This window comes from Poeciliopsis prolifica, unplaced genomic scaffold (genome assembly GCF_027474105.1).
Source record: "Poeciliopsis prolifica strain line A6 unplaced genomic scaffold, Auburn_PproV2 SCAFFOLD004, whole genome shotgun sequence".
In the NCBI taxonomy this organism is placed as follows: Eukaryota; Metazoa; Chordata; class Actinopteri; order Cyprinodontiformes; family Poeciliidae; genus Poeciliopsis; species Poeciliopsis prolifica.
Window position 1 is genome coordinate 11563965 of NW_026562379.1, and position 13036 is coordinate 11577000.

The following is a 13036-nucleotide window of genomic DNA, read 5'->3' on the forward strand; positions in this document are numbered from 1 at the left end:
TGCTAGTTTACACCTGAAAGAGCATAAAATAAATAATGAGAACTGAAGGAAAAAAAAGACAACAATTATATATTTAGGAAAGCATTACGTGTTTATTTTCATGGCAAAAACTAAATAAAAAAACTAAACCGATTGCGTGGACATATATATCACACAGTCATGTACCGTAGATGGCGGTATAGACTCCAATAGCTTGCGATCCGATTTTGAATCAGGCACTGCAGCAGACAGCTTTATTCGACAAGTAGGGTCCTTTCATTCCTGAGCTAACTAGGATTAGCAGCTAAACATGCCGACTGTCGGAGTTAAAAGGGACTTTCTCTTCAAAGCTTTGGGCAGAACATACAGTAAGTTTTGCCGTTTTCTTTCATAATTAACTGATAAATTATCTGTCTTTGAGTCTATGAGCCTTTTAGACTTTGAAAGAAGTAAGAAAGCATAATAACAGAGGCTGAACTTGCTACCTGTCAGCTCATTGATTGAGTGCTAACAGCTAATTTTAGCTAACCATCAAGTTTTTTCCCCATAACTTTTTTAGCTTGTGAAAAACATACGTGAGGGCAGATTTATGTTTATTTAAACATGAGTTAATTGTCACTAGTGTTTGTGTTAGTTTAATAAACTACAACGCCTCATGTCTCTTCAGCTTATGTCTGTATGGTTGCATCATTTCCTCTCCAAGCTGTAGACACATCATCGGATGGCTGATGAACTGGTTATACATTATTATTGACAGTTTTTCTCTTGTTGTAGCTGATGAGGAGTTTGACGAGTTATGCTTTGAGTTCGGGCTGGAGTTGGATGAAATTGTAAGTGATTTATTTTGGTCACATAAACCCAAAATGCTTGTTCATATTTGACAAACAAAAACATTGTAGCTTTACTGGCATAACTGCCTACATGCACTTACAAGGAATCTGGAATTTTCTTTCAACAAAAAGTAAAACATAAAGTAATAGATGATTACTAAATACAACAACAAAAGAAAATTATAAACCATCATTTCTCTGTTTCTATCCCAGACCTCAGAAAGGGAGATAATCAGCAAGGAGCAGGGTGACTCTAAAGCTTCAGATGCATCTGATGTTATTCTGTATAAGATCGATGTGCCAGCTAACCGCTACGACCTGCTCTGTCTGGAAGGGCTTGTCCGTGGTTTACAGGTCTTCAAGAATAAGTGAGTCACACTCTGCTTCATTGAATGAGAATCTTATCAAGTATGATCAAATGGTTTTTTGGGGGAAAGAATTGCAAAATTTCTAACTTAAATACAAACATTTATTGTTGTTAAAAGCATCTTTTTTTTCTTGAATTGTTTTACTTTTGATGCAAATAAAAACATTGTTTCAGGCTCGAGGCGCCTCGATACAGACGCTTGAGCCCAGGCAGTGGGGAGCCGCAGAGGTTGATCATCACTAAAGAGGTGTGTGAGAAGAGATTTGTTTTGCTGTCTGAAGTTGCCTTTGCAACTAATTTTAAATTTTGTAGAGAATAAAGTGTTTTTGATGTGTTTTTTTCCAGACAGCAGCAGTGCGACCCCATGCAGTGGCAGCAGTGTTGAGGAACATCACTTTCACTCAGCAGCGCTATGACAGTTTCATTGAGCTGCAGGAGAAGCTACATCAGAACATCTGCAGGTCAGTGCAGAAGAATAATAAAGTATGATCACCAGGTGGAGGTTTCTATCACTTCTGTAGTGTTTTACTGAGCTGATCCACTCACAACATAGACTGTTGGCCAGCGCTAAGCTGCTATAGAAATTGTCACAATATCTTTTAGTACTTTTATGATAACAGTAAAAATGTTACTGTTATTACGTTTTTGTCTTGTAACTCCCCAGCTCTGATTACATAGCACAGCAATCATAGCCCCACACAGATACAGCTTTTGAAAACCATATGCATTTGCATTATCCTTCTTTACGACATTAGGCACAAAGAAGTGTGGTTTGTACCACCGAACTGCTCACACATTTGCATATTGGTCTTTATTCATACTTTAGTTGAAAAAATTATGGAAAAAATAGTAGAAGTAACAGACCTGACATTAGGGACTGTGTTTTTTGTTTGTTTGTTTTTTACATCATTAGAATTTATTGTGACACAGCTAATTCAAAATTATAATAAGAAATTTGTCACAATAACTGATAAATGATGCATGGTTATTTTTGTTCTCCATGTTTTTAGTTTTTATTTAATTTTAATGTAGAGAAATTATCATTTTATATTAATATTGAGGAAAGGATTCAACATAACGGCTTAATAAATCGGACTACGCAGATGAATTCAAAGTGCTGACATAGAGCAACGAGTTAGGCTTTTCCAAAGACAATAACCAATAAAACTTATTGACAGAGACAGAAAAAACATTTATCCTTTTCATTTATTCCAATTGAGTGAAGTATTCAATCAATCAATCAATCAATCAATCAATCAATCAATCAATCAATCAATCAATCAATCAATCAATCAATCAATCAAATTTTATTTGTATAGCACATTTCAGCAAGGCATTTCAAAGTGCTTTACATCATAAACACAAGAACACAAAGTCATGCATCATGGAATAAACAATACATTGTTACATATTACATTTCAAATACAATTCTAAACAGGTGTGTTTTTAATTAACAATATTAACTGTGTTTATCCAGGAAGAGGAGCCTGGTTGCCATTGGCACTCATGACCTGGACACCATCTCAGGCCCGTTCACCTACACAGCCAAAGCTCCTGGAGACATCTGCTTCAGACCGCTGAACCAGACCAAAGAGTACACGGCTACCCAGCTCATGAGCCTCTACAAGGTAAACGGCTGATTTAGATAAGTGGATTTTAGTCCTCACAGCAGCTCATTATGCTAACAGCTAACCCAATCGTAATCATGTTGTTCACACAGTCAGACAGTCACTTGAGACATTATCTCCCTATTATTGAAGACAAGCCTGTGTATCCAGTCATTTATGACAGCAACGGCATGGTACTGTCGATGCCTCCTATAATCAATGGTGAGATTGTTTTTTTTCGTTTTGTGGTCACTTAAACTTATAAATAAACATAGCTACTGTACAGTTTAGACAAAACTGAGTTAGAAAGTTTGCTTTGGTTCCAGGGGACCATTCAAGAATCAATTTAAAGACAAAGAATGTCTTTATCGAGTGCACAGCAACTGATCTTACTAAGGTAATACCGAGACAAGACAAATACAAACTCATCACCTCTTATTGTTGCCATTAGACCCTCGCCATGTTCTTCCCTGCAGGCAAAGATTGTGTTGGACATGATTGTGACCATGTTCAGCGAGTATTGTGCTCAGCCTTTCACGTAAGTCTCTGTTCCTTCATCCACCTCTGATTGCTGAAATAGATTCTCACTTCTAGTTTTTGCCAAATAATTCACACCCCTCAAACTTTCGGACATAAACCTGCATGAAAATCACAAATATGTTACTACGATTTGCTGTGATAGATCAGCACAAAGTAGAAAATAATGAGGACATAAAATGAAAAAAGTTGGAAAATTAAAATTTCTTTGAATGTTTAAAAATCTAAAAAGTGTGTTTTTGTATTTAGCTTGGTCCTTGTAGCCATCCATAGAATTTCTGTTTTTTCTGTTTTTCTAAATAGTGTGAGCTCAGTCACACTGGACGAAGAGCATCTTTGAACAGCAGCTTTTAAGACTTGCCACAGATTCAGTTGTAGTTGAATTTATATGAATACTTTTCCAAGGCTGTGTACATTTTATAAAGTTGTTGCAAAATCTGTTGAAAAGTAGGGCTGCAACTAACAATTATTTTAGAAATTGATTGTTGTATTAATTTTTCTGATAATTGTTTAGATTAAAAAGTTAGTAATTCTACTTTTTTTTATTTTAACAATATGAGATCTACATTAAAGATTCAAATAAAAATAATTCAATTTTATGATAAGTATATCGCAGCCAATGGCCTTTTTCATCATCATTAATCCGATTAATTATTTCAGCCTATTGAAACATAACAAAATTCTGTTGCTAGAAAGTTTTTTATTAACATTGATATTGTAACAATCTCCTAGTGCAATCTTAAATTTTCTCCAGGTTTAAGCTGTTGGATGACTTCGTTTGCGCTTGCTTTGTTTTGTTAAGGTCACACTCACTGGCTTCACAACAAAAGCTCATTAATTCATTGAAAAAATTAAAATTTCTCATTTATTATGAATTTAATTTTTTTCTTCTCTGCAGGGTGGAGCAGGCTGAAGTGGTGTGCCCAGATGGAAAGATCTGCATATACCCCGTACTGTTTCTACTTCTGTTCTTCTTCTTTTGAACAATAATCACTTTACTGACATGGTTTCAAAGTTTTTGCTGTTTCCTGGTTTGTGTTGCAGGAATTAGCTTACAGGAAGGAGAAGCTGTCTGGCGAGTTCATCAACAGAAAAGTTGGCATTAGGTGACTCATTTGGATTACTTAATGTGTTAAAATATGCAAGTTATATACATTCAAACCAGCATTTATGCAGTTTCAAGGTTTTCAAGTAAATATTGAATCTTCTCAGATGTTGATTTGGTGAAGAATCAGTGTAGGTACTCTTAGAATGCTTTAGCAGTAATTATTGTACTTCATCCATTTGTTTTCAACAAACACAAAGATTTTTTTGTGGATATTTTTCCTTCATTCCTGCTCCCATCAGGGAATCAACAGAGAGAGTTGCTCAGCTCCTGACCCGGATGTGCCTCCTCTCCCAACCCACCGGCGTCGGTGATGAGATTGAGGTGGAGATCCCCCCGACCCGTCCAGACGTCATCCATGCCTGTGACATCATGGAGGACGCCGCCATCGCCTACGGGTTTAATAATATCACCCGCACGACACCACGCACCTACACAGTAGCCAACCAGGTGCCATGCTTTGGTTTCCTATTTTCATCTTTAGAAGCACCAGAAAATGTTGCATCTTGTGAAACTTGTTTTTGTTTGTTTGCAGTTTCCTCTCAATAAACTGACAGAGCTGCTGAGACAAGACCTGGCAGCTGCTGGATTCACAGAGGCTCTCAACTTTGCTCTGGTGAAAAGCCATAAAATTACGTTAATATAAACCTTAGCATGCTATTTTTGTCTCTGTAAACCTAAAAATTCTCATTATTTGACTTTTTGTAGTGTTCTCAAGAAGATATAGCAGACAAGCTTGGAAAAAAGATCTCGGAAACCCGAGCTATTCACATTTCCAACCCCAAGACTGCAGAGTTTCAGGTGAGATACAGTTTGACAGAAACAGAATAATTACGTACAAACTTTCTGAGCACAGACTCGCTCTGAGGTAAAGGATGAAGCAGATTACTTGTCTAATAAAAACGAATCTATCAGAATTTTCTTACTTTCTACCATCTGTCCTCTACTGTAATGTTAAGTCTCTCAAAACTGTTTTATATGTAACTTTAACATGAGTACTGTACAGATTTTACTATTTGACTGGAGATGCATTAATATATATATATTTTTTTTTCATTTCAACTGTACTTGACCGGAAGCATAAAATAGTTTTCTGATTAATGTTCACACCCCTACAATTTATTCTGAAAATGCTTTTATATGAACATGCTGTAACGGTGTTCAAAGCAATGTAAGAGGAAGCGCATTTAAAGCTATTTAAAAATGTGAAAGCTGTTTATAAAATTAATTGCTAGTTGGAGATGCTGCAGAAAGTTTAAAATGTCAATTCTGGAATCATTTTTCCTTGGCTTAAAATTATATTTTAAAATATTTTATATTTTTTGCAGTGAATCTCATCCCTTCATCTGATCTTGTAACGGAATAAGAAGTCAAACTTTTCAAACCATGTCGATCCGACTTGTACTGTTATTCTTCCACTAGGTGGTGCCCTTGTCCTCTTTAATAAATTGCCGCCATGCTTTCGACTTTTCCCATGTTTTTTTCTTTTCGTCCTCCACCAGGTGGCGCGCACCACTTTACTTCCTGGCCTGCTGAAAACCATAGCTGCCAACAGGAAGATGCCCCTTCCTCTCAAATTGTTTGAGATATCTGATGTGGTGCTGAAGGACGAGAGCAAAGGTGTGAACATGCGTGAGCGTGAAACGATGTGTGAACATGCGTGAGCGTGAAACGATGTATGACACTTTGCCCATTTGGGGGTTGATGTTGCCTGAGTAAAATCAGATATTTCTTTTTTTAGAGGACATTTATTTTGCGAGAAGATCTTTTAGGTGCACAAATACACTGTGTCAACAAATTTGAGCATCGTTACATTAAATCTTTTCATTCACCCAGATGTTGGGGCAAGGAACAGTCGGCGTTTTTGTGCCATTTATTACAACAAGACTCCGGGCTTTGAGGTGATCCACGGCCTGCTGGACCGAACCATGCAGCTGCTGGAGGTGAAAGCAGCTCGTGGAGAGGGATACCACATCCAGGCTGCAGACGGTAAGCAATCTGGACTCAACTAGGACTGGACATCAACAAGAAGTGTGCTCTGTTGGCTCAGAGTCCATTGAAACAGAAAAACACTGTTTTTATGGGGGGGATTTTTATTTTTATTTTAATGATCAGAAATGTGACATAAGGCAGGTTTTGTTGGGGATTATGTAAATCCCTAAACAGCATTGGTTGTTAGGAAAGGGCTGTTTCCATGGTAAATTGTGGAGTTAATGTCGGTGAAATCTGATGGGGTTTGAGGTGCAAAGGGAAGCAGTTTAGTGAGCATGTCTACTTTGTAAATGCAGCCAAAAATCTGGATGGTTACATAAATTACAAACAAAATTCCTAATGACTCATTCAGTTTGATTTTAAGATTTAAGTAGCAACACGGGGGCAGTAATGTTATTTTGACCAAATGATGTCATGAGCCGGATATAGTCATTTAGCTACAAAAAGAGCTTTTATGAAAAGCTCTGTGTTTAAGAAGCAAAGATGGGCAGAGGATCTACAAGTTGGCATCCAGTTGTTTAAAAATCAGTCCCGGTACAAAGGGGGAAGCACTTGATTCACCTCCTCCTAGTTCCAACCCCATGTGGTCACAAGATATGGCTCAGGATCAAAGAATTAAGAACCTGGATAAAAGTGAGTTCCCTGTATACACTCTCTGGAAGACTTGGCGAGTGTTTCTCCAGAGGGGGATCCCTGAGTTTCCCTACTGATGTCACAGGACTCCAGCACAGATGAGTGGAGAATAATGGTGGATGGTCAAATGGAAGCTCAACTCGTTCAGGAAGGAGCCTCCACAGCTCTTTACACGCCATTGCTTTCTGACCTCAGCTTGCTCTAAGAGATACATAGCATTATTCAGGCTAAAAATGTTTTTGTCTGAACCAATTAATGATTTAACGCGTTAATCCAAGGCAATAAATTTGATTCTGGAAAAGGATGGAATATTGACGCCACCCTCTTTGAGATTGTTCTGAATACATGATATCAGGGCTGAAATGATTAATACTATTAAGTGGGTTCAATTGATGATTGCACTAATCATCAACTAATTGAGTAATAATCGTCTTTCTTGAATAAGATTTTACTCTGTTGATTGGATAAAATGTAGGAACCCTGTGAATAAAAATCAGTACTGTGTAAGGGCTGTGGTTAGAACAAAACGAAACAAAAATTATAATATTTTAAGAAAGTTAGCAACTTTTCAGTATCAAGGAACTCCAGTTAGAATAAAAAATGTTACTTCTGGCTGCGTTATATGTTTTCACATCATTTTGCAAAAACAGGTCTCATTTTGTCCACCGTCCAATGCAGCAGTTGGATCAGTTTGTCAAATAAACTGGAACAACATTGGACTTTGTTTGTGCTATCATTTACTCAAACTTGTAAGATGAGACTCAGTGTTTATGAGGTTGTGGGCCAAAATGCAACCTTCTCCTTTTGTGATGAAATCTATCAGAATGACCTTCAAAAGGCTGTCTGTCACAATGAGAGATGAAGTAAGAAACTCAGAACCACAAGATTTTTCAAACCCCTGACCACAGTTCTGCATTGCAGAGGATGAATGTTATCAATGTGGAGGTGGAACAATAATATATGAGGAAGAATGTTAACTTAAAAAGCAGAAGAATGAGTCAGGCTGATTTTGTCTTCCATCTCTGTGACATTAGCAATTAGAGAGGTTTGTGTTTGTCTTGGCTTCTGTTTGCACTGCGATGGAGAAATCCATCGAAGTGTTGGATTTCTCACTCATCTGCTTTTCTCTATCTCTACCTACCGTTTACTCCCTTCATCCCTTGGCTTGCCTGCCTCCAAGGTCGTCCTCTCAGAGATCCTTCCGGTCTCAGACGGCCCATTCAGACTGCAAATCAATGCGCTTGAGTATCACTGGATAAGAGATGAGATCAGAGAGGATAAAGGGAGAGGTGGAGGAAAATAAGAGAGGAGACCAAAGAGTGTGACAGTGCGACGTAAACCTGGAGGAGTGTGCACCGCCTGCAGTGTAGAGATCGGGCATGGGAGTCACGTCAGCCACTGCAGTGCTCAGCAGAGGGACAGAAACACAGCACACAATTTTCTTTCTCACTTTTCCACACGCACTCTGCACCTTTTAATGCCTCATATACACATATGCCAGTGTGTCCTTAGCCCCATTACAAGGTCATGACCCCAGCTAATCTTTCAGGCATCCTCATGATATGTCCATCCAAAGGGCGAGGCAGGACCCCTCCAGGGGAGTCCATGTCAGGTTAGCTTCCGCTTCTAAATCTGGAGAAAGGGGATGACGTGACGAGCCGAGGGATCCACAGTCAGACGAGTCACTTAGGAGACAGATGCCCATGTTTCACCTAACAACTGTGTCCAATGCAAAGACCCGGTCCATTTGTCAAGGCAGGGACTTCTACCTCTTATTTGTTCAGATATCAATTTGATGTTGTCACACTTTGTGTGATTAAAATGTGGATGACTTCCATTATTTGAAATATATCCAGAACATAAAAGGTTTATATTCAAACTCAAATAGAATTTAAAATAATAAAAAAAAAGGTTAATCTCACCAAAGAAACGATTGTTGAACATATCTGTCATGCTCACTCAAGCCTAAGATATGTTATTCTTCATATCGGTGTTTCTCAAATTGTGGTACAAGTATCACTGTTGGTACTTATTTCTGTTCAGCTGGTAAAAGTTATGGCACACCCATGCATTTATTTGTTCTAAGCAACTGTTCAATTCCTGGATTGGCTCAGTTGCCTGGTGATAATGTAATGTACAGCTGTGCATCATCTGCATAACTATGGTAATTTATCTCATTTGTTAAATAGCAGGGACCCCAAGCTGGAACCTTGGGGTACACCGCATGGGATTTTTGTCAACTTTGATGAAAACTTGCACACTGGCTCAAACTTTCTTTCTTAAATAAGACTTGAACCAGAAAGTCTGAACAAGCTTAGAAACATGCAGAGGCAAATTACATCATATATTGTGTTCAATTCTTTCCATTTTATTTTTTTTAGAACTACTAATTTTGAGTGAATGCAAATTATGGCTGCTAGGAATGATGCTAGAGTTGTTCTAAAGTGAAAATAGGAATTTTGTTTAATACTCTCAAATCCAACAGCGGGGAAATAATCGATCCGCCTGCCGTTTCTGCTCCTGAAAGATGGAGAAGTGTGTGGAATGTTGGCAGGCTCCTGCGGAGGATTTTCATTGACTGATAAGTTATTTAGGATATACCCAGTGCTATTTAAATAGTTGCTATGGCTTCCCATTTATGGTGCAAGCTAATGACGTGTTTGCCAACGCAAGCAACCCCACTGATATAGTCTTGTTAATGGACACGGGGCTGAAGTGAGAGGGAGAATTACCCTGCCGTGGTGTCGTCCCCTCTCGCTCTGGTCCTCTTATTATTCCCCCACGGTGATGAGAGAACGTCCAGGCTGTGGGCTCTGGAACCCATTAGCAAGACAGCGTGGGAAGAAGCTAGGCATTATGGGAGCATGCCACGTTCGTGTATGTGTGTGGAAAAGGGGGCCGGGGGGTTGGTTACTGTAGTAACCACTGCTTCCTGTAATTTCCTGACAAGTCTGTTTGCCAGTCTGTTTGTGAAAAAATTGAGCATTCAGGTTTGAATATGATTAGAGTCTATGAGGACTTATGGAGTACGCCGATTTTTATCTGGGAGTTTTGTGGCACACAGGAAGTTGTGCCTCGTTCTGGGATCCGGAAGAGCTGAGAGCTGATGACGAACGTGGGTGAACAAATGATGATCATTAAGCCTGAACCGAGCAGTTTCACCCACACTCTGTGATTTACTCACACATCTGTGATGTGGAAGAAATCCTTGTTTTTCAAAGGGAAAATAATCTAAGGGAGACAAATGACAGCAGTAAAATCTGGCAGATAATAGAGACTACAGATGGTGGATTAGATAAATATACATAATAACCATGCTTTTGGTTCTTATTTTCCCATTCTTTTTAAGGGCTGAACTTCAGACATTCTTAAAAACAAGGAGAGAGGTTTTATGATAAAGATGGAGTTGATTGGCCACTGTGTCAAGAACAATCTCTTAGCGACTGAAAGTGTTGCTTTTGAACCAGTGGTGGCCGAAACCAGTTTCTAAAATTTACATTAAATCTAAACCTTATCGTTGAAACTTGGAAATATTTTGCTGCTCCACCAGGACAATAATCCGAAGCACACCTCAAGGCTATTCTTGGACAAGATGAAGCCAGCAGACAATGAGAACTCTGCCTTTCACGATTCTCATCTGCCTTCAGTGTTCTGTCTGAAATTTCTCCCATTGAGCTGGATTTCTTTGAGCTGCTTTTATACAAAAATGAGTTGTTACTATACACCTGTAGAAGCTTTTGGTCTTTTTCTGATGTTTTTCCAAGCTTACATTTTTTAAAAAAATGTTTCTTTCAGATTCCACCTTCTTCCCGGGTCGCTGTGCTGAGATCTTTGTCCGCGGGACGAGTGTAGGGCGTCTGGGAGTCCTTCACCCCGACGTCATCAGCCGCTTCGAGCTGACCATGCCCTGCTCTGCCTTGGAGATGGACCTCGAACCTTTCCTGTGATTTCACCTTCTTAAACGTCTACCAAACATTCATGAGTTGATAAGTCAACCATATATGTAGTTTGGTTTTGTGTTTATGGGATGTGATTTTGGTCAACTATGTAATTGGTGCACGAACCAACCGGTGTGTACAGCTTTGTAGTGTTGATCCAGTGGTTTTTAAATAACACGCCTGTTTTCACTAAATTAAAAATTAACAAGACTTCCTTGTCTTTGTGAGTCTATGTGTGGGTTTTGCATGCATGCATGCCCTTAATTTTGGCTTCTCATGCATTTATAGGTGCATGGTAAATAAACTCAGTGACTTATTATGTGTTGCTTTGATTCTTTCAGTGGCCACACTGCTGAAATCCTCCTCACACATGACGTTCCCATGCAGGAAACCTTCAAGCACCCGTTTCCAGCTTCCAGCCAATCCCAGCCAATTCTGCCATCTCACCTGCATTCAACTAAAACGGTGTTTGGCGATTTGAGCTCACAGGCAGGCCTCAAGGCACTTAATGACTTCCTGACAGACAAAAGCTACATAGAGGGTTTCACGGCGTCCCAAGCTGACGCCGCAGTGTTCGACGCCATCCCCTCTCCGCCCTCGCAGGCTTTTTGCCACCTCCGGCGCTGGTACTGCCACATCAAGTCCTTCCAGACGGAAAGAGCGCGTCTCCCGTCAGCCAGGAGTCGGTTTGTTCTCCCACCCACTCTGCCTGCCTCCCCAAACAACACGAGCGAAGATGACATCGACCTTTTTGGTTCAGATGATGACGACGAAGAGAGCACAGAGGCAGCTCGGCTCCGAGAGCAGCGCCTGGCCGAGTATGCCGCCAAGAGGGCTAAGAAGCCGACACTCGTTGCCAAGTCCTCCATCCTCCTCGATGTCAAGCCGTGGGACGACGAGACGGACATGGCCAAGATGGAAGAGTGCGTCCGTAGCGTCACTATGGAGGGCTTGCTGTGGGGGCAGTCCAAGCTGGTACCAGTCGGCTATGGAATCAAGAAGCTGCAGATAGGGTGCGTAGTGGAGGACGATAAAGTGGGCACGGATCTGCTGGAGGAAGCCATCACTGCTTTCGAAGAATACGTTCAATCTGTGGATGTGGCTGCCTTCAATAAGATCTGAATCGAACAGAATTAATCAACTGAATGATATTGCCTAATGTAACCTGGTCCCGGCTGTAGTCGGTGTGCTAGCTTTCCGTTGAAATTCAGGTGCGTCAAAGACTCAATATTCTTTGATCCGTTGCCTTGAAGCTTCAAATAAAAGCATTTTGATGTTTGGCTGAGTTCTCTTCTGAGTGCATCTTTTCATACGGCCTAATTCAGCATTTTCACTGAATCTGTTGATGTTTTATTGACTTCTCAAAGGGAAACTTGCAGTCAGTGAAGCTTTAAATTAAAGTAACCTGTGCAGAAGGCAATACATCTTGAAAATAAAGTCTGACAGGTGTGCCGGCATTCCTTCTTACTCGACTGCAGCAAAGCTTAACACTTACCATGCGATGAAGCAACAGATGGTCTGAACCAACCAGCAGATGGAGAGTCTGAATGTTGGAGGAAAGTAGACTACAGTATTCATACCCACTGAATTTTTTCACATTTCAAACGTTAGTTCTTTGGAGTGCTTTCATGTGACAGACCAACACAAAGTGCATACAGTGAACCCTGAATGATTCATATCGCTTTGTGTACGTTTTTCTGATAAGTTCCTTTTAACTGGAAGTGTTGATGTGATGTTGACCGAGCTTGAAACCTGATTTCAATCTGATAGAGAATCTGTAGAAAGGAGGTCTCCCAACAAATAAAAAGTGTTGCATTAATCACAAAGAAATGATTTAATCAAACTTTTTCTTCAAACTGATATTCTCAAAAATGTAACTGTTTGGTTAGTTGGTCTTTATGAATTGTTCTTAGGTGCTGGTGTGTATACACACGTTTTTTATGTTCTCCTGTGATGGACTGGCGACGTGTCAACAGGTTTTAGCTGCATAGGTCTTCTTTTCACTGTCATTGCATAATTTTCTTGTTTAATTTCAACGTACATTGTTT

The 13036-nt window shown here is 39.7% G+C and overlaps 1 protein-coding gene across 1 annotated transcript; it reads left to right on the plus strand.

Annotated features, from left to right (window-relative positions):
- Nucleotides 1–231: 231 nt before the first annotated feature.
- On the plus strand, nt 232–12268 carry farsb (phenylalanyl-tRNA synthetase subunit beta). Its single transcript, XM_055028876.1, has 18 exons — nt 232–347; nt 754–809; nt 1023–1177; nt 1351–1423; nt 1522–1637; nt 2654–2804; nt 2897–3005; nt 3110–3180; nt 3260–3321; nt 4219–4270; nt 4365–4426; nt 4668–4875; nt 4961–5041; nt 5134–5226; nt 5928–6045; nt 6262–6414; nt 10846–10993; nt 11330–12268. Exons 1-18 carry the CDS (start codon nt 290–292, stop codon nt 12108–12110), a joined length of 2547 nt encoding a protein of 848 aa, XP_054884851.1. The 5' UTR covers nt 232–289; the 3' UTR covers nt 12111–12268.
- Nucleotides 12269–13036: the final 768 nt, after the last annotated feature.

What these genes read in the sequence shown, in the direction of transcription:
- farsb (XM_055028876.1), top strand. Translation starts at nt 290, where the DNA reads ATGCCGACTGTCGGAGTTAAAAGGGACTTTCTCTTCAAAGCTTTGGGC. An exon ending in AGCTTTGGGCAGAACATACA is followed by an intron (nt 348 to 753) that starts GTAAGTTTTGCC and finishes CTCTTGTTGTAG; the next exon opens with CTGATGAGGAGTTTGACGAG. An exon ending in GGTTGATCATCACTAAAGAG is followed by an intron (nt 1,424 to 1,521) that starts GTGTGTGAGAAG and finishes GTTTTTTTCCAG; the next exon opens with ACAGCAGCAGTGCGACCCCA.